General features: G+C 51.5%; 1 protein-coding gene across 1 annotated transcript in view; it reads left to right on the top strand.

Moving 5' to 3' along the window:
* Window positions 1-263: 263 nt before the first annotated feature.
* ARMH4 (armadillo like helical domain containing 4) overlaps window positions 264-21,708 on the top strand; it is a 33,790-nt gene continuing 12,345 nt past the window's right edge. The window contains exons 1-3 of the mRNA XM_064153621.1: window positions 264-316; window positions 417-495; window positions 20,335-20,670. Of these exons, the coding sequence (XP_064009691.1) occupies window positions 264-316; window positions 417-495; window positions 20,335-20,670 (468 nt within the window). The remainder of the gene's footprint in view (window positions 317-416; window positions 496-20,334; window positions 20,671-21,708) is intronic.

Genomic DNA, 21,708 nt, shown 5'->3' with positions numbered 1-21,708 from the left:
GGGCTGGCACGGCGGGACTGGTGGGGCTTTCCCCTAGCTCCGCCCTGGCAGGCGTTTGTGCAGGAGAAGGGTTGTGTGGAGCTGTGGCGGCACGGCAGGGCGGCGCGGCTTTCCCCTAGCTCCGCCCTGGCAAGCGTTTGTGCAGGAGAAGGGTTGTATGGAGCCGTGGCGGCACGGCAGGGCGGCGGGGCTGGCACGGCAGGGCGGCGGGGCCGGTGCGCCGCGGGGCCGGCAGCCAGGGTAGCCTCGCCCCAGCGCTGGGCATGGCTGCCCCAGCGCAATGGCAGCGCGACTCGGCGGCGGGAGCTGGGCGAAGGTAACGCCGCGCTGAAGCGGCCGTGCCGTGGGGATGTATTCATTTCTGTCGCTGCCCAGCCGTGCAAAAACCCATCTCTTGCCTGTATCCTTCACGAAAGGTTAAGTCCACCCAGGGCCCTGCGGTGCGTGCGGCGACATTTAACGCGAGAGACATTTAACACCGAGCTGAACGCACAGGTACCCTCCGGGTGCAGCACTCATAGAATCACAGAATCAGCCAGGTTGGAAGAGGCCTCCAAGCTCATCCAGTCCAACCTAGCACCCAGCCCTGGCCAAGCAACCAGACCATGGCACTAAGTGCCCCAGCCAGGCTTGGCTTCAACACCTGCAGGCACAGAGACTCCACCACCTCCCTGGGCAGCCCATTCCAATGCCAATCACTCTCTCTGACAACAACTTCCTAACAACATCCATCCCAGACCTCCCCTGCCACAACTTGAGACTGTGTCCCCTTGTTCTGTTGCTGGGTGCCTGGGCAAAGAGGCCACCCCCCACCTGGCTACAACCTCCCTTCAGGTAGTTGTAGACAGCAATATTAAAAACCCCAGCACAGTAACCTGTGTTCTGCAGACAGAGTCATCTGTCTGATGATCACAGTAGCCTCAACACAAGGGGGAACTTCTTTACTGTAAGGGTCCCAGAGCACTGGAACAGTATGAGCCTCTGTTTTGGGGTGAGTCATAGAATCATAGAATCATAGAATCAACCAGGTTGGAAGAGACCTCCAAGATCATTGAGTCCAACCTATCACCCAGCCCTAGCCAGTCATAGAATTGTAGAATGGTAGGGGTTGATAGAGACCTTCAGAGATCATCAACTCAAACCCCCCTGCCAAACAGAATCACCTAAGGCAGGTCACACAAGAACACATCCAGACAGGTCTCAAAAGCTCTAGAGAAGAAGACTCCATAACCTCTCTGAGCAGCCTCTCTCAGGGCTCCAGCACCTTAACAGTAAAGCATTTCCTCGTGTTGAGGTGGAACTTCTTGTGTTCTTGTTTGTGTCCACTGTCCTTTGTCTGATCACAGGGCACCTCTGAAAAGAGTCTGGTCCCATCCTCTGGACACACAATGGGCTGCCCGGGGAGGTGGTGGAGTCGCCGTCCCTGGAGCTGTTCAAGGCAGGACTGGACATGGCACTTGGTGCCATGGTCTAGCCTTGAGCTCTGTGGTAAAGGGTTGGACTTGATGATCTGTGAGGTCTCTTCCAACCTTGGTGATACTGTGATACTGTGACACCTAGATATTGATCAGCATTGATAAGCTCTCTTCTCAGTCTTCTCCAGGTTAAAGAGCCCCAGGTCTCTCAACCTTTGCCCCTAAGGGATGCTCCATTCCGCTCATCACCTTCGCAGCCCTCTGCTGGACTCTCCAGTAGTGACACTGCTGTGTTCCGTTGCCGCTGAGCCCAAACTGCCTGTGAGCTGCTGCGGTTTGGAGTCGCTGTGGTTTTCACCTGCTCTGCGGCATTGTTTGTCCCACGTCCATACTTTCTGTTTAACATCTCTGGAGGTGGAGGTGTGTGGGAGAGGCGAATGATGAGTGGGAGTCATGTGAGACACCAAAAGCTGCTGCTGCCACCGTCTGCTAGGTTGTCTCAGAAAACCTCTGCACTGGCCCATGGTTAGGAGTAGCAGCTCTGCAAATCCACTTTCTCTTCTGTTCCTGTCACAGCCTTGCCACCTTCCACCCTTCTGGTCTCCTTAAAGTTACTTAGGTCACAAAGCAGCATCAGGACTGTGGAGCTCAGAAAAGGACATCCATGTGTGTGTGGAGCAGGAGTAGAGACTGGGGGAGCTGCAGCATATGGGCATCCTGGAAGGACTCTGTGTATCCAGAGGTCATGATGAACTCCAGCAGTGTGGAGGGAATGCAGGAATGGTGCGAACAAGGGGAACTCTGCAGTGACAAAGTCAGGGGACACTCCTTCCCAAACCTTCACATCCCTCATAAAGTCCTTATATTTCTCCTTCAGGTACCATCCCACTGCTCAGTACAAGCCCATGAACTCTTCATGTGACCCATCTCCAACTTTTTTGACTACCTCTCTTTGGAGGTCAAAACTAAGGAGCAAGAACAAAGCTTTAGTAGTGGCATAAGATGTAGAAACACCAACAGGACCAGCACACAACCAGTGGGTTCTGGAGGAGGAGGAAACATTGCCAAGGCATAGTCAGAGGATGTCAACACATGAAAAAAAAAACAAACACAAGCCTGTAGCAATTCCACATTCAGCCAAAGACTCCAAATTGCCTTCTGATCCTGTGTGGTTTTATGTTTGCAATGGATTTTTTATGGTTAGTATTTTATGCCCTTCCAGAATCTAGAAGTACAGATGAACTTTAAAGCATCTGAAAACAACTATGCTCCAAAATATGCTTAAATGGCATTGCAGCAGCAGAGCCTTAACTCTGCCATGTTTGAACAATACACAAGTGTACCAAGAATATGTGTTCAGTTAGGATTACACCTGACTTGAGCTGGGAATTATGTTCAAGCTCCATTTGAGTTTTCTATCAGGAAAATGGTCCTGGAAATTCCCAAGTTGGAGGTCTCTTCCAGCCTGGTTGATTCTATGATTCTAAGTTGTTACCTGAAGTGCTGTCTGTAGTCTCTGGTTCTTTCAAGGACAGCAAGAGGACAGCTGTATGGTTACTGTGCCTGGTATGAATATACTCAAAGCTACCTTATTTTCTTCATCTGGAGGTCTTGCACACAGCAGAGAAAGAGGATGCATGTTAAATTAGACTTCAGAAGGATGTACAGAGCAAGAAGCAGGAGCAGTCATACATTAAGTTGAGTCCCGACTACAACCATCCTGCAGTACAAAATCAGGAATGATGTCACATCAGTCCCACCCTCTCCCAGAGTTGCTGCACCAGGGTGAGAATAACACCACTCATTTCACACACAGGCCATGCATAGTGTCAAGCAGGCTGGAAGAGACCTCCAACATCATCCAGTCCAACCTAGCACCCAGCCCTGGCCAAGCAACCAGACCATGGCACTAAATGCCTCAGCCAGGCTTGGCTTCAACACCTCCAGGGACAGCAACTCCACCACCTCCCTGGGCAGCCCATTCCAATGCCAATCACTCTCTCTGACAACAACTTCCTCCTAACATCCAGCCTAGACCTCCCCTGGCACAGCTTGAGACTGTGTCCCCTTCTTCTGTTGCTGCTTGCATGGGAGAAGAGACCAACCCCACCTGGCTGCAGCCTCTCTTCAGGGAGTTGTAGACAGCAATGAGGTCACCCTTGAGCCCCCAGCTCCCTCAGCCTCTCCTCATAGAGGAGATCAAGATCTTGATCCTGATCTGTGTATTTAAATTCTGTTAAATGCTCCTGTGAAGGGGGACTTATAAAGATATACTGTCAGGGGTTAGGGCTGGGCTGGCTACTAAACAGTGACATTTGCTGTGTGTTAACCCCTCTCCCTTCCCAAAGGGGAGTAGAAAGGGAACAAGGGAGAGAGACTGATGGACTCGAAAACAAGTGGTTGTAGACAGCAATGAGCTCTGCTCTGAGCCTCCTCTGCTGCAGGCTGAACACTCCCAGCTCCCTCAGCCTCTCCTCACAGGGATGTGCTCCAGGCCCCTCCCCAGCCTTGTTGCCCTTCTCTGGACACCTTCCAGCACCTCAACATCTCTCTTGAGTAGAGGAACCCAGAACTGGACACAGCACTCAAGGTGTGGCCTGAGCAGTGCTGAGTTCAGGGGCACAAGAACCTCCCTTGTCCTGCTGCCCACACTGCTCCTGAGTCAGCCCAGGATGCCATTGGCTCTGCTGCCCACCTGGGCACACTGCTAGCTCATCTTCAGCTTCTCTCTACCAGCACCCCCAGCTCCCTCTCTGCCTGGCTGCTCTCAGCCACTCTGTTCCCAGCCTGTAGAGATGCTTGGGGTAGTTGTGGCCAAAGTGCAGAACCCTGCACTTGGCCTTGTTCAATCTCATCCCATTGGCCTCTGCCCACCCATGCAGCCTGTCTAGGCCCCTCTGCAGGGCTCTTCTACCCTCCAACAGCTCCACACATGCTCCTAGCTTGGTGTCATCTGCAAACTTACTGATGATGGACTCAATCCCCTCATCCAGACCATCAATAAAGATATTGAACAGGCCTGGCCCCAGCACTGATCCTTGGGGCACACCACTAGTGACTGGCTGGTGTTCTGCTACCTTCTTGGGCCCTATTTCAAATAAACAGCCCATCACTGCCTCCTGAATGTATTATCACTGGGTTTACTGATAATCATATCCCTGCCTTGCTAAGCCATTGGAAATCTTTTCTTAAATTACATTAATCAATCACAGTTAACATGAGTTCTGAAATTCAAGCTGCAGCTTAAAAGTGGCTTAATTTAATGGATGGTCTTTCCAGAGCCTAGCAGTTATTGATAAGGGAAGCCAGAGATTTAGAAGTGTGCCAGGGTTTCATAACAGAATCTATCCATGCTGTGCTGGTTTAATCAAGGAAGCTGCTTGCATAATGTGAAAAACTCTCATGCTCTCCCAAATATGTAGCTGTTGAAAAACAGATGGTGATGCTAACTTGTAAGAATCAGACTATAAATACATTCAAAATAACAATAGAAATGAAGATAATTATTCACAGTCTAAGGAGATTGTAGGACAATTAAGGCAGTTAGTAAGCAGACAGTCAAGGGCAGTAAAAAGCTGGATGTCCCTAGCAGTAAAAAAATGAGTCCCTGAGAGCAGCCAGTTCCTGCAGCTTCTGGGAGTGGTGGTATCTTCTGGTAAGCAAGGAAGAGGTCACACACAGCCTCAAGCAGTGCTACAGGCTGGGGACAGAGTGGCTGGAAAGGAGCCAGGAAGAAAGGGACCTGGGGGGTTCTGGTAGATAGTAGCTGAAGATGAGCCAGAAGTGTGCCCAAGTGGCCAAGAGAGCCAATGGCATCCTGGCCTGGATCAGGAACAGTGTGGCCAGCAGGACAAGGGAGGTTATTCTTCCCATTGGTCAGGCCACACCTTGAGTGCTGTGTCCAGTTCTGAGCTCCTCAATTCAAGAGAGATGTTGAGGTGCTGGAAGGTGTCCAGAGAAGGACAACAAAGCTGGTGAGGGGCCTGGAGCACAGCCCTGTGAGAAGAGGCTGAGGGAGCTGGGGGTGTGCAGCCTGCAGAAGAGGAGGCTCAGGACAGAACTCATTGCTGTCTACAACTCCCTGCAAGGAGGCTGTAGCTAAGAGGGGTTGGTCTCTTCTGCCAGGCAAGCAGCAACAGAACCAGGGGACAGAGTCTCAAGTTGTGGTGGGGAAAGTGTAGGCTGGATGTTGTTAGGAAGTTGTTGTCAGAGAGAGTGATTGGCATTGGAATGGGCTGCCCAGGGAGGTGGTGGAGTTGCTGTCCCTGGAGGTGTTGAAGCCAAGCCTGGCTGAGGCACTTAGTGCCATGGTCTGGTTGATTGGCCAGGGCTGGGAGCTAGGTTGGCCTGGATGATGTTGGAGGTCTCTTCCAACCTGGTTGATTCTGTGATTCTATGATAAAAATACAAAGGTCTCAAGGGGAACCCTATCACTGAAAGGAGGTTATAATGAGGTGGGGGTTTGTCTGTCCTCCCAAGTAGCAGATGACAGGACAGGAGGAAAATGTGCTCAAGTTGCACCAGGGAATATTTGGGTTGGATATTAGGAAAAGTTTCCTCCCAGAAAGTGTTATCAAGTCCTGAAACAGGACTAGGGGGAATGGAGCAAAGCTGGAGGTAGATTCAGACTGGACATGAGATGGAAGTTCTTCAGCATGAGAGTGATGAGAGCCTGGAATGGGTTGCCCGGGGAGGTGGCTGAGGCCTCATGCTTTGAGGTGTTGAAGGCCAGGCTGGATGAGGCTGTAGCCAGCCTGCTCTAGGGTAGTTCCAACCCCTGGAACCATGGCAGGAGGGGTTGGAACGAGATGATCCTTGTGGTCCCTTCCAACCCTGACTGATTCTATGATGCTATGAAACAGGCTGCCCAGGGAAGTGGTGAAATTACCATTCCTGGAGGGATTTAAAAGTAATATAGATGTGGTGCTGAGTGACACAGTTTAGTGGTGGCCTGGCAGTGCTGGGTTAATGATCTTGAAGGTCTCTTTCAACCTAAACTGTTCTATGATAAACATGGAAGAAATTAACAGTAATTAACCAGCCAAAACTCTTGGATTTCTATCAACTTGGAGGCTAATTTCTTTTGCCTAATGCAGTCCTTTTTTCTTCCTTTTTACTTTTTTCCTTCTTTCACCCCTCCCCAAGCCCCTGTTGGTATTCAAGCCACTGGCAGCAAAGAATCTTTTCGAGTCTCACGCAGAGATTATTGTCACAGAACAGCACTGTGCACTCATCTGCAAGGAGCGCTGGGGAAAGGGATGTGGGTGCCTGGAGGTGGCAGCTACAGAACTGTTCCAGAGGGTTAAAAGGGAACCTTTTTTCATAAAGAAAATGATTTTTTTACTGTACAAGTCCTGAAATACAGAGGCTGTCGGTTGAATTAGTCCCCTCGCTGCGCTTGCAAACATTGAAGATGTAGAAGAATGTGTCCTGCAGCATAAACACTGCAGGCTCCAACGGGCAGGGCAAGGAGGCAGTGTGCCCAGCTAATATTCTCTCCCTTTTAATGCCAAAATGCCTCTCTGGACCCCTGCAGGGCCTCAGATTTTGCCTGAACCCACTGCACATTTCAACAGCAAAGAATTAAGATTTTTTTTCTTGGTCATCAAGTAAACAGTCAGTCCTTTGTGTCCCTGCTTGGATGCCTTTGTGTATTTGCTTTTAAGCTTCCCTAATCCCTATGTACAGATAAACCAAGCACATACCTGGGTTTTTTTTTCCTCAGAAAATCAGATAGTTGCATACTTAGAGCCAGCTCTAGACGTAATAAAAGCAATTGCTCAGCGATCTGTTGCAGCTTCTGGAGTTTGCAGGATGTCTCCTCACCTTTTCCCAGCACATGGATACTGCAGCCAGTTCTGGAGCCCCTATGACAAGAGAGATGTGGAGATGCTGGAGTGTGTCCAGAGCAGGGCCAGGAGGATGCTCAGAGGGCTGCAGCAGCTCTGCTGTGAGCACAGACTGAAAGAGTTGGGGCTGTGCAACCTGGAGCAGAGGAGGCTCCCAGTTGACCTTCTTGTGGCCTTCCAGGATCTGAAGTGGGCTACAAAAAAGCTGGGGAGGGACTTTTTAGGCTCTCAGGGAATGACAGGACTGGGGGGAATGGAGCAAAGCTGGAGGTGAGGAGATTCAGACTGGCTGTGTGTCCTGGAGTCCTGTACCCCTAAATTCCTCTCCTGCCCGGACTTCGGGGGGGAAGGGGAAAAGCCGCCTGGTTTCCCCCCCCCTCGCCTGCCCTGCAGCCGAGAAGGGGGCGGGGACTGCCCCGTGAGTTCCCGCGCTGGAGCCGGGCTGGGATTGGCCGTGCGCTTTCGCGCCTAAAGTGTGGTAACTCTGCCCTTTGTCTAGCGAAGGGTATAAATATTGGGGGTCTTCCCGCCTTTGGGGTTCCCGCTTTGGATTTTGCCTGTGCCTGGACGAGTTCGCTCACTCTCCTGTGCCTGCACTGCAGAGAGACCAAAGGACTTGCCTTGGTGTTAGGCACACCTTTGTCTGCCTAACGACCCTTAACGACTCTTAACGACTCCTGTAGCCGCTGGAGGAGGAAGACCGACTGCACGAGCCAGCCTGAGTGAGTTATTTGGCTTAGCTTAATTTAGTAAGAAACCGCTATTAATTAATAGCAGACTCCTTTTCCAAAAACTGACTTCCAAATATATATATAGTCAGATTATTAATGGTATCCTTGTAGAATTCTCATGCAACTTAACCTGTTTATCAAACGAAATTAATCTTTGTATATATAGTTGTGGGGGCGGGTTTTGTAAAATAAAAAAAAATATCTATTTTTGATAAATTCTCGACTCGGCCACGAATTATTTCTGCCCTCCGCAACATTATGGCGCAGCGAGCAGGGTAGTTCAATCATAGAATTTCTACAAGAAAAGGGATGCCTAATCACAGGTCTTGATTTAATTTGGGCTCAGAAAAATTGTAAAAATCCGGAGAAAATCCTGGAGAAATTAGCTGAGCGCTCAGACCCTGTGATTTCTGAGTCTCCAACGGAGCATTTCTCTGTTGTTCTGGGGTCAGTCGTGACCCAGACTCTGGCCGAATTTGAAAATTATGAAAAAAGAATTCAGGCCTTGGAAAAGGATTTATTAGCAGAAAAAGCTAAATGCCAAAGTATCTGGGAAAGCATGCTGGCGCAGACAAAGAGCCTGACCGCGGCACTGACTGCCCGGATGAAAGAAAGGCTTGTAACGCCTGCAGACACCACCTCTTCGGTCTCCGTGTCTGAATTTGAATGGAGTGATTCGCGGGAATCGGGGAGAAAGGCAGAGAATGCCCCGAGGGGCTCTTCGGGGGAGAGGAGTTCCCCGAAACCAGGCACAAAAGACCCTGCTAGAGACTCAGAGAATTCCTCTGCACATGCCTCTGCGCGGCAGAAAGCCTCAAAGCCACGCAGAAAGCGCAGGTCCCGACCGGACTCTCCCGTAGCTAGCGGAGAAGAGAGCTCCGGTGAGGAGGGCGCCACGGTGCAGAGGCACGTGTTGCCTGTTATAAGAATTGAGTCCGTGAAGGGCAGAAAAGGCGCTGCAGGGACCACCGTGATCAAAAAACAGTTCACAGACGCACAGCTCAGTGACTTACAAGTCAAATATGCGAGAGATCCTGGAGACTCAGTCGCTGACTATGTGTATCGAGTGTCCCGAGCCGGTGGGGACCGGGTCCTTCTAGACTCGCAGGAAGCTGCTGGAGACTGGGGGGACGATGTGTTCCTGACACGTGAACCCGAGGGGACACACAGCCTCACCGCCCGGATAGCATACTGGGCAAGCAGTGTCCGTCCAGCCTACCGGGGGGAGCCGACGGAACTAAAGGTCACCAGCTCCTCTGAGCTCATCACTGCTCTCCGCAGACTTGCCTGTGTCCAGGCTATCTATGATAAGGGACATTACGATTGCCCGTTTTATGCCCCTGTGGACCCGGAGAGACTGCACCCTATTATGAAGGGTTTGCCAGCAACTCTGCAAATCCAACTAATGAAGAACGTTGAGAAAATTGAACGTGTGCTTGGAGAAAATGCAGAGAACGATGGTGCTAAAGAGCACGTAATGACTTGGGCTGAACTGTTAACTGACTTGAATGCCCACGGGCTGCAGTTTGGGTTTGGGTCTCCTGAAGGAAAAGGGGCTGGGGAGAGACAGTCTCGTGCTTCTCCCCCAGAAAATCCCAGGACTCTGCGCAGGCAGGTCCGGCCAGTGCAGGACTGCCCCCGCAGGGGGACGGGTCCTGCAGGCTTCTCCCCGAGGGGAAGGGGCAGAGACCCACAGAGTGACTGGAGACCCAGAGAAAAGAACAGTTGGTATAGACAAGCCCTGACTTTAGGGGTACCAAAAACTGTTTTAAGGCAGCTGGCAGACTGGCAGCTGAAGGATCTAGTGCGGTGCCTTCAGAAATCGGCTGCAAAATCCAGAGGCAGCCGCGCCAGGGCCAGCGGCAGCGGCTCGCCCAGCGGTGGTTCCCAGAGCGGCTCGCCCAGAAGCGGCAGCCCCCCCGCTGGGAACTGCAGCTCGTCCCCAGACAGAAAGGTTAACCCTTTCTCGTCTCCCACACGGGAGGCAAAACACTGAATTACCGTAATAGTGGCTCGGCAGCTTTTAATGGTCAGCAGTCACGGGGAGAGCTACAGAAGCCCCCAGAATAAAGACCTGCTGCCTAGGTGAGCCACGTGGTCACTGACCACCTGCCCCAGTACAAAAGGCCAACCTATAGGGGTAGTGCCAATGGCATGGGGTAAACCCAGAGGCTTATATGCCTGGGAAGCCCTAGATGCAAATGGAAAAGGCCACCGGATCAGTACACGGTGGATCGTCCCCAACTATTAATTGCTAAGCCTGGCCTTTATAGGCCGAGGCAGGTCTTGTCTCCTTACAGGTTAAGGCCGAGGCAGAGGACCAGTTCCTGACCACCTGACCAGCACCTGGGAAGGGGAGAGCCAGCTACACGAGAGATGGAGTCATATCACCGGGGTGGCCAGTGGATGATGGCATCAGGACCCACGGACTGTGACCTCCAGCCATGGACTCAGAGCATCTAAGGCTCTGCCATGAACTTGGTTGCTCTACCAGGAACAGAGCAATCTTCAAATTGACTGTGTAGCTTTATTTAATACTGTTTGGGCTATTGTTAAGCCTTGTTAAGTATTGTTAAATATTGTTGGGGCGATTAATATATTACCTATTGTTAATGTTGGAAAAGGCTAAGCCATATATATATATTAATAGGTTCCTAAATTGAAGGGGGATCACCTCTCACTCAAGTTCTAGACAAAGATGCTCATTACCACCGGGGTGGGATGTCCTGGAGTCCTGTACCCCTAAATTCCTCTCCTGCCCGGACTTCGGGGGGGAAGGGGAAAAGCCGCCTGGTTTCCCCCCCCCTCGCCTGCCCTGCAGCCGAGAAGGGGGCGGGGACTGCCCCGTGAGTTCCCGCGCTGGAGCCAGGCTGGGATTGGCCGTGCGCTTTCGCGCCTAAAGTGTGGTAACTCTGCCCTTTGTCTAGCGAAGGGTATAAATATTGGGGGTCTTCCCGCCTTTGGGGTTCCCGCTTTTGGATTTTGCCTGTGCCTGGACGAGTTCGCTCACTCTCCTGTGCCTGCACTGCAGAGAGACCAAAGGACTTGCCTTGGTGTTAGGCACACCTTTGTCTGCCTAACGACCCTTAACGACTCTTAACGACTCCTGTAGCCGCTGGAGGAGGAAGACCGACTGCACGAGCCAGCCTGAGTGAGTTATTTGGCTTAGCTTAATTTAGTAAGAAACCGCTATTAATTAATAGCAGACTCCTTTTCCAAAAACTGACTTCCAAATATATATATAGTCAGATTATTAATGGTATCCTTGTAGAATTCTCATGCAACTTAACCTGTTTATCAAACGAAATTAATCTTTGTATATATAGTTGTGGGGGCGGGTTTTGTAAAATAAAAAAAAATATCTATTTTTGATAAATTCTCGACTCGGCCACGAATTATTTCTGCCCTCCGCAACACTGTGAGGAGGAAGTTGTTGAGCATGAGAGTGGTGAGAGGCTGGAATGAGAGGTGGTAGAGGCCCCATGGCTGGAGGTGTTTGAGGCCAGGCTGGCTGAGGCTGTGTGCAGCCTGCTCTAGGGTAGGGCGTCCCTGCCCATGTCAGGGGGGTTGGAACTGGCTGATCCTTGTGGTCCCTTTCAACCCTGACTGATTCTATGATTCTGTGATTCAAGGAGGTCCACTTAATCAGCTCTCTGAAAGGGAAAGAGGAGGAAAGATCATAATCGTTCTGCTTCTTGGGGTTCTGTTGACTGCTGGACCTGGTTCCTGCTGTAGGATTTCAATGTAATTGCTTTGAATAATTTCAGCACAAAAATGAGCAGTTCTTTGCTCATAACTCTCCAAAACATTGCCCTAACTATCCCCCCAAAGGGGAATAATGAAAACATGGGTGGTGTTCAAGCAAAGCCTGGCTGAGGCACTTAGTGTCATGGTCTGGTTGATTGGATAGGGCTGGGTGCTAGGTTGGACTGGATGAGCTTGGAGGTCTCTTCCAACCTGGTTGATTCTATGGTTTTATGGATGGAGAGCATCACTTTCACACTAAAGCATAGTTTGCCTCCCACCCAGGTGTCCTGATACTTTGTCTTGCCCATGCTGAAGACCTCATTTATTCCTGTACCCAAAGCATCCTGTGATTCTGGGGAGTGGGGGTTTCAGCCCCTCTGTGCTAGTTTACTAAAGGGCTATACTGTGAGCTATGGAATGGTGGAGCTGAAACTGCATTTCTGTAAAACCTATGAGTTCAGGGGTTTGGTCTAACCTCAAGTTCTGAAAAGGAAGAGAAAGATGAAGTTTCAAGAGTCCCTCTGGGCACTACCTGAATGACTCTGTTTAAGATATTTAAGCAGCTGAGGGAAATAACCAAATGCTAGGGGGAACTGACAGATGGTTCATGTTTTAGCTGCAACTCCAGCATGCATGGGGATAGCTCCCTCAGCACTTCATTGCTGGGAAAGTTGTCATGTGTGATGTGCTTTGCTATCAACTGCATTGATTTCATTAATCACAGAATCATAGAATCAGTCAGAGTTGGAAGGGACCACAAAGATCATCTAGTTCCAACCCCCCTGCCGTGGGCAGGGACACCCTACCCTAGAGCAGGCTGGCCAGAGCCTTAAACACCTCCAGGGGTGGTACCTCAACCACCTCCCTGGGCAACCCATTCCGGGGTTAAAGGCTATGAAGAGCACAATGATTCAGTTATGGAGGTGAGTATTGATTCTCCTGGGCTGTGTTCCCAGAGCAACTGCCACTGATTCCCATGACCTTGGACCAGTCAGAAAGAGCCTGAGAAGTGACTGTGTAAAAATGGCACTGTCCTACTCAGCAGATCTGGCTGCTGTGTGCTCTCCAAGTCACATCTGCTGACTTCAGTGACAAAAATAAGTTTTTATGGCTTTCCTGCTCTGTGAACACTGCAGAATCACAAGAGCTGTGAAAGCAGAAGCTGGATCCTGTGCCTCCTTGTAGGACTAATTACTATAAATCACAGCCAGCACTGGGGCTGCACTGGCATCACTTGGCCTTGCACAGCTTTTCTGCTGGTGCCAGCAGTGAGGAACGTGGAAGAAAGGAATCCAACTTAATTTTCTTGATTGAGTTTTAATTGGAGATGTCATTTATTTGGTTTGTAGTTGGCTGAAAAATAAATCTCTTAATCTGCAATGTGATTACATCTGAAATAATTAATTGGCCATAAATTTCCTGATACCTTTTCCTAAGTGGACTCCTTTTAAACATGCATCCTGCTGTGTAAGGGGGGTGGTGGTGCTGTTCTCATGTTCCCTGATTGAGATTCATTGCTCCTTCATTCCAGAAACTGCTCTTTCATGGCAAGAGCAGGTCTCCTTAAAACAGATGCTACCAGCTGATGTAAAGGTGAATTGTGTGATGGAGATGTGCACTGATTTATGTGCTGGATGTCCCAAATAGTCAATTTGGGAAAGTGATTCAGCAGAGAAATGAATGTTAACTATTTTAAAATTGCTTTTACCTTCTGTGGCATGTCCTGACATACTTAGGATAGCTGACAGCATCAGCTTGCAAAGCCAAGCACCAATCCAGGCTGGGCAGTGAGTGGCTGGAGAGCAGCCCTGAGGAGAGGGACCTGAGGGTGCTGGTGGATGAGAAGCTCAACAGGAGCCAGCAGTGTGCACTTGCAGCCCAGAAAGCCAAGCAGAGCCTGGGCTGCAGCAGCAGAAGTGTGGCCAGCAGGGCCAGGGAGGGGATTCTCCCCCTCTGCTCTGCTGTGCTGAGACCCCACCTGGAGTACTGCATCCAGTTCTGGAGCCCCTATGACAAGAGGGAAGTGGAGGTGCTGGAGTGTGTCCAGAGCAGGGCCAGGAGGATGCTCAGAGGGCTGCAGCAGCTCTGCTGTGAGCACAGCCTGAAAGAGTTGGGGCTGTGCAGGCTGGAGCAGAGGAGGCTCCCAGGGGACCTTCTTGTGGCCTTCCAGGATCTGAGAGGGGGACTACAAAAAAGCTGGGGAAGGACTTTTTAAGCTGTGAGGGAGTAACAGGACTGGGGGGAATGGAGCAAAGCTGGAGGTGGGGAGATTCAAACAGGACATGAGGAGGAAGTTGTTGAGCATGAGAGTGGTGAGAGGCTGGACTGGGTTGCCCAGGGAGGTGGTTGGGGCCCCATGGCTGGAGGTGTTTGAGGCCAGGCTGGCTGAGGCTGTGTGCAGCCTGCTCTAGGGTAGGGTGTCCCTGGGCATGGCAGGGGGGTTGGAACTGGCTGCTGCTTGTGGTCCCTTCCAACCCTGACTGATTCTCTGATTCTATGATGACATCTCAGCACTGACACCAGCAGCCTGGATGAGGCACTTAGTGCCATGGTCTGGTTGACTGGCTAGGGCTGGGTGCTAGGTTGGACTGGATGATCCTGGAGGTCTCTTCCAAACTGGTTGATACTATGATTCTATTATTCCATACCTTCATGCTCAGCTGTATTGATACAGGGAATTGCCCCAACCCAGTTGCAGGACCTTGCATGTCTCAAAGCAGAGCATGAATGAGAAGGGCAATAACTGAATGTTTCTTAGCTCTCTGTGGAAGTGGGATCTGCTTTGTTTTGTTTCATATATGCTCTGCAGCACACTGAGTTGAAAATGAGTATTTCCAATTAATCCACAACAAAAATACACAACAAAACTGCTCTTTGGTGATTTCTTGTTTCTGCCTCTTTCGTCATGCTTCATCCTTTCAGCCTGCAGATTTTTTTTGCACTGATAATGCAGAAGGCTGTGATTTTGGCAGGTTATGCAGGGCATGGAAATTTGCAGTGTTTGAGGGAATTTTTAGTTTGAGGAAGGGAAGAAAACATGGGTAACCAGCTGTTCTGGATACAGTGATCAGCAGTGAAATATTTAACCTTCACAGGCCACAGCGCTGAGTTGGGTCCAGAGTCAGTCAAAGACATGGAGGAAATGAAAATCTCTTCAGTCTGTCAAGCACTCTGCATGACTTGGAGAAAAGGAGGGCATCAGTTACACATGATTCACATTTGAAATCACTTTCTTGATAATGTCAAAGGTGAGATAGAGAAGGGGTTGAAAACAATATCCCTCATTCTGAATCACAGATGTTAGGGGTGAATTGAAGCCAAGCCTCTGACTTAAACCAGGCAGGCTCAGTACTGATGGCTCTGATTTCTGGTGTGTGTCCTGCCTCTGTCCCTAGCACATGGATGACTGAGCAGCTTGGGAATCATCATAGAATATCACAGAATCAAGCAGGTTGGAAGAGACCTCCAAGCTCAGCCAGCCCAACCTAGCACCCTGCCCTAGCCAAGCAACTAAACCATGGCACCAAGTACCCCATCCAGGCTTTGCTTCAACACCTTCAGGCACGGCAACTCCACCACCTCCCTGGGCAGCCCATTCCAATGCCAATCACTCTCTCTGCCAACAACTTCCTAACAACATCCAGCCTAGACCTCCCCTGGCACAACTTGAGACTGTGTCCCCTTGTTCTGTTGCTGCTTGCCTGGCAGAGGAGCCCAACCCCACCTGGCCACAGCCTCCCTTCAGGTAGTTGTAGACAGCAATGAGGTCTGCCCTGAGCCTCCTCTTCTGCAGGCTGCACACCCCCAGCTCCCTCAGCCTCTCCTCACAGGGCTGTGCTCCAGGCCCCTCACCAGCTTTGTTGCCCTTCTCTGGACACCTTCCAGCACCTCAACATCTCTCTTGAATAGAGGAGCCCAGAACTGGACACAGCACTCAAGGTGCGGCCTGATCAGTGTTGATCAACCAGATCATGACACTAAGTGCCCCATCCAGGCTTTTCTTTGACACCTCCTGGGACAGCAACTCCACCACTTCCCTGGGCAGCCCATTCCAATGCCAATCACTCTATCTGCCAACAACTTCCTCCTAACATCCAGCCTATATCAGTCCCTGACTCGCCACAACATGCAGTGCTGCATTGGAAAACAAGCCCGTATTGATTTTGGTTTGCTGTAAAATCTAGCTATGTTAATTTCAGAGATGGCATCTTCTGCTTCTCTTCTGTCAAAGCTCTCAGACAAAACAAAAAGGGTGTAACAGAAAATGAACCTACAGAGAATTTTGGGTCCCTAATCTGGGGATTTATGGTGTTTTAAATGGCCACAAAAATGCAGCTCTTATCTATTCCTCCCTCCTGCCACTCTGTCTCCCTTAGAGAAGAGAGCAGACATCCTTCTTTTCACAGATTTGCATTTCTTTTTAGAAAGATGTTGCTGTGCTAGAAATAGTGATTCATTAATAACTTCCCAGATTTTACAGTTCAGAGATGCAAAGACAGAAGGGACCATTCCCACCACTTTCCCATTTGCCCTGCCAAGCCTAACTCTAAAGTTCTTCCTGATGTCTTTTAGAACCATAGAATCAGTCAGGGTTGGAAGGGACCACAAGGAGCAGCCAGTTCCAACCCCCCTGCCATGGCCAGGGACACCCTACCTTAGAGCAGGCTGCACACAGCCTCAGCCAGCCTGGCCTCAAACACCTCCAGCCATGGGGCCTCAACCACCTCCCTGGGCAACCCAGTCCAGCCTCTCACCACTCTCATGCTCAACAACTTCCTCCTCACAGCCAGTCTGAATCTCCCCAACTCCAGCTTTGCTCCATTCCCCCAATCCTGTGACTCCTTGGGAGCCTGAAAAGTCCCTCCCCAGCTTTCTTGTAGCCCCCTTCAGACACTGGAAGGCCACAAGAAGTTCACCTGGGAGCCTCCTCTGCTCCAGCCCGCACAGTCCCAACTCTTTCAGTCTGTCCTCACAGCAGAGCTGCTGCAGCTCTCCTCGTCCAGTGTCCATCCTTATTGCTGATACAGGCATCTTGACACTTTATTTTCAACGCATGCAGAGGTTAGCAATATTACCCTGAAAGAAATTGCCCTGACCTGCCACAAATCCATCTTTAAAAAACTGTAATGTTGGATGCAGAATGCAACCAAAATGAATTGGATTGATTCCAGTTTGGTTGAAATCCAGTAGAACACATTCTTACTTCTCTAAAACTAGACAGGTTGAGCCAGCAGTGTGTCCAGTTGGGCAGGAGAGCCAATGGCATCCTGGGCTGGCTCAGGAGCAGTGTGGCCAGTAGGACAGGGGAGGTTATTCTGCCCCTGTGCTCAGCACTGCTCAGGCCACCCCTTGAGTGCTGTGTCCAGTTCTGGGCTCCTCCATTCAAGAGAGATGTTGAGGTACTGGAAGGTGTCCAGAGAAGGGCAACAAAACTGGTGGGGGGCCTGTAGCACAGCCCTGTGAGGAGAGGCTGAGGGAGCTGGGGGTGTGCAGCCTGCAGCAGAGGAGGCTCAGGGCAGACCTCATTGCTGTCTACAACTCCCTGAAGGGAGGCTGTAGCCAGGTGGGGTTGGGATCTTCTGCCAGGCAAGCAGTAAGAGAAGAAGGAGACAGAGTCTCAAGTTGTGTTGGGGGAGGTCTGGGCTGGATGTTGTTAGGAAGTTCTTGTCAGAGAGAGTGATTGGCATTGGAATGGGCTGCCCAGGGAGGTGGTGGAGTTTCTGTGCCTGGAGGTGTTGAAGCCAAGCCTGGCTGAGGCACTTAGTGCCATGGTCTGGTTGCTTGGCCAGGGCTGGGTGCTAGGTTGGCCTGGATGAGCTTGGAGGTCTTTTCCATCTTAGTTGATTCCATGAGTCTCCCCTTGGTGATAGTTTACATAGACAGTCCAGTTTTTGACTGGTAGGAGCAGGTCAAACCTTACTTTCATGTGAAAAAAAAACAAAGCAGAGGGCCTCATTTTATAGATTTTTGTAACTGGAAGTAGAGGAAGATTCACTGATTTGCCTCACTTGGTAGAACTAATTTGAGCACGATCAAGATCTCAGCTCTCCTACATCATTCCTCTATTACCTTCTAGCAATTCCATCACCCCCTCCAGTTACCTCCAGCCCAGGCTTTTCCTCCTGTGAGGAGCATTATGCTGGGTCTTTTCTCACCTGTCCCTGCCCAACACAAACACTTTGCACCTGCTGCAGCACTGCTTTGAATGAGTCATTGCCTAAGACAGTATAAATTCTGTATGCACAGCTGAGTCCTTGTGGTGTCCCTGACACTAGGCTGAAGAGGAGGTAAGAGGAGCCTAAGCTGGTCTCTATCTTTAGTTTTAGGGGTAAGGTGTGGGCTTCTGAGCTGCTTTTTAATGAAATGAGTTTATAGGTTCTCCAGGACCTGGTTGTGTACAGATTTTATGTGAGATTAGCTGTAGGACTCTTGAAGCAGTGTGCACAAAGAAGTGCAGTGAAGCTGCTGGTCCCCCCAGGGGATTGGAGGGCTCCCTGATGAGGAGAGGCTGAGGGACCTGGGGTGGTTTAGTCTGGAGAAGAGAAGACTGAGAGGGGATTTAATCAGTGTTTATAAACATCTGAGGGCTGGGGGTCAGGAGAGAGGGGACAGGCTCTGCTCACTGCTCCCTGGGATAGGATAAGGAGCAATGGGTGTAAGCTGCAGCACAGGAGGTTCCGTCTCAACACAAGGGGTCCCAGACCACTGGCCCAGGCTGCCCAGAGAGGTTGTGGAGTCTCCTTCTCTGGAGCCTTTCAAGGCCTGTCTGGATGTGTTCCTGTGTGATCTGTGCTAGATTGTGTGGCCCTGCTCTGGCAAGGGGGGTGGACTCGAGCTCCTTGAGTCCCTTCCAGCCCCTGACATCCTGTGGTGAAGGGTTCAGAGCACAAGTCTTAACCAGGAGTGGCTGAGGGAAATGGGGTTGTTTAGCTTGGAGAAAAGGAGGCTCAGGGGAGACCTCAGTCTCTACATCTACCTGAAAGGAGGTTGTAGTGTGTGGGGGATTGGTCTGTTTTCCTTTTCATCCTGTTCCTTGTTACTTGGGGAATGGCCCCAGGGAAGATTTAGGTTGAACATGAAGAAAAATCTCTTCACAGAAGGGATTGTCAATCCCTGGAACAGGCTGCTCAGGGAAGTGGAATCCTTCTCCCTGGAGGGATTTAAAGGATGTATACATGTAGGGCCATGGCTTAGTGGTGCTCTGGTAGTGATGGGCTTAATGGTTGCACTTGATCTTAAAGGTCTCTCTCAACCAAATCAGTTCTATAAAAAGGGTAGAAGGGAACAAGGAGTAAAATTGTTTACTTCTTCCCAATAAAAAATGGGGCAACTACAAAGCAGCCCTCTAACATGTATGGGATGCTCTTCAAGGACAGTGCAAGGGGGACAGGGATCTGCTGGAGAGGGTCCAGCGGAGAGCTGCAAGGATGATTATGGGACTGCAGCACTGCCTGGTGAGGAGAGGCTGAGGGACCTGGGGCTGCTTGGGCTGCTTAGTCTGCAGAAGACTGAGAGGGGATTTGATCAATGTTTATAAAGATCTGAGGGCTGGGGGTCAGGAGAAGGGGGGACAGGCTCTGCTCACTGCTCCCTGGGATAGGACAAGCAGCAATGGGTGTAAGCTGCAGCACAGGAGGTTCCAGCTCAACACAAGGGGGAACTTCTTTCCTGTAAGGGTCCCAGAGCACTGGCACAGGCTGCCCAGAGAGGCTGTGGAGTCTCCTTCTCTGGAGCCTTTCAAGGCCTGTCTGGATGTGTTCCTCTGTGATCTGTGTTAGATAGGTTTGTCCTGCTCTGGCAGGGGGGTTGGACTGGATGACCTCTTTGGGTCCCTTCCAACCCCTGACATCCTGTGAGCCTGTGACTCCTCTTTTGTTGAGGATTAGGGGAAGGTGACTTCAGTAGCTGAAAACACAGGAGAAGAATCTGTAACAGCCAGAAATCTCCTCAGAGCTCTTTAGGCCTCACTTCTGCCTCCTCCTGTGACCCGAGATGAGCTGTCCTAGGGACACGGTTTGGCACCGGACTTCCTAGGAGGTGTCAGCTGGGCTTGGTGACCCTGAAGCTCTTTTCCCACCCAAACGCTCCTGTGACTGTAAGAAGAGAGATCTCAAGAGAGATGTTGAGGTGCTGGAAGGTGTCCAGAGAAGGGCAGCAAGGCTGGGGAGGGGCCTGGAGCACAGCCCTGTGAGGAGAGGCTGAGGGAGCTGGGGGTGTGCAGCCTGCAGCAGAGGAGGCTCAGGGCAGAGCTCATTGCTGTCTGCAGCTGCCTGCAGGGAGGCTGTAGCCAGGTGGGGTTGGGCTCTGCTGCCAGGCAAGCAGCAACAGAACAAGGGGACACAGTCTCAAGTTGTGGCAGGGGAGGTCTAGGCTGGATGTTGTTAGGAAGTTGTTGTCAGAGAGAGTGATTGGCATTGGAATGGGCTGCCCAGGGAGGTGGTGGAGTCTGTGTGCCTGGAGGTGTTGAAGCCAAGCCTGGCTGAGGCACTTAATGCCATGGTCTGGTTGATTGTCTAGGGCTGGGTGCTAGGTTGGCCTGGATGAGCTTGGAGGTCTCTTCCAACGTGGTTGATTCCATGGTTCTAAGGTAAGGAGCGCGTCGGGCTGCTCTGTGAGGCGCCCTGGCCTGTGAGGCGGCGCTGGGTGCGCGGCCTGAGGCGCTGCCTCTGCTGCTCTAACTTCCTCCGGGATCGGTCTCCGAACGGCCGCGACTGCGGCGCAACCTCCCGCCCCCACCCCGCAGCGGCGGCGTGCGCTGTACCGGGGGCTGTCGGAGCAGGGCACCCCCCCTGCAAGGGCGGGAAGAGGCGGAGCGGAGCCGGCCCCCGGCGGGGCGGTGTCAGGGGCCGGCCCGCTCCGCCCGTGCGGCCGCGGGGCGCTGGGGGCGAGCGCGGCGCCGAGGTAGCGGGCGGCGGCGGCGGGAGGCAGGTGAGGCCGGGCAGGGAGGGGGAAACGCCGGCACCCCCCGCTCCCGAGCTGGGTTTTCGCCGTGTTTATTCGTTTTGCATTTAATTTCTTTCTTGCTGGGGATGATGCTCGGCTGCCCACGGGGCAGCGCATCCTCGCCGCGGCTCTTTGTTCCAGGCGAGCGGGGCTGGTCCCTGCAGCCCCGGGGGATAGAGGCGGGAGTGGGGGTGGGGAGGAAAGTGAAGGAATGCAGTCCTGCGGGGATGGAGTTGGACCCTTGGAGCATCCTGAGGGTGTTTTCCTCTCCCAAGGGTGGGAGGGGGTGAGCGCCGCTGTCCTTCTGTCCTGCTGCGGGCCTTGGCTGGGGGAAGCCCCGGGTGGCTGATTGCACTTGGTCTGCTGGCGCGGTGGAGGGCTGTGGGGGAAGGATGGACTTCTCTAGGGGCTTTAAACTCACCTGTGTGTATGTCTAAGGAAGAGAGGGAGCTGGATCTGTGCCCTGCAAGCAGGTGTGCTGAGTGTAATCAAGTACTGATCTCTTTCTAACCCTGGCTAACAAGGAGGTTCTGGCCAAGCTAAAAGGGCCAGACAAAGTGTATCTAACAGCATCTTAAACCTTCCACCTGCAGAGATCTCCGGGTCTGCTGTGCAGTGTGGCTGGCTGCGTTAGGTGAGGCACAGAAATATCTTGGTGTCTCTTGCTGATTAGGATCTGACTGGTACCTGCCTGCTCCTAGCATCTGATCTCTCTGGAGACCAGCCTTTCCATTCTGGTGTGTGGAAACTGATGCACCCTTTGGCCTCGTTCTTGAGCCTCTCCTCTCAACCTTTTTAGTCTCTCAAGGAATTTGGCAGACCCCTGACTTCTGTGGTGCTGGGGGATTCGATGTCTGTCAGAAGCCATGAGGAGCTATGCAGCTTTTACTTGCAAATCTGAGGAGGGATTTCCATAGGTGGTCTGTCCCCTTCTGAACAAGGCAAGCAGTCTCTTGCTGGCTGGGGGCATAATGCTTAAAACATGTCATGTCTCTTGCTGCTCAAAGAACTACTGCTGGAACA

The sequence above is a fragment of the Pogoniulus pusillus genome, chromosome 1 (assembly GCF_015220805.1).
Source record: "Pogoniulus pusillus isolate bPogPus1 chromosome 1, bPogPus1.pri, whole genome shotgun sequence".
In the NCBI taxonomy this organism is placed as follows: domain Eukaryota; kingdom Metazoa; phylum Chordata; class Aves; order Piciformes; family Lybiidae; genus Pogoniulus; species Pogoniulus pusillus.
Note: the sequence above shows the minus strand (reverse complement) of the source record. Positions and strands in the feature narration are given on the sequence as shown.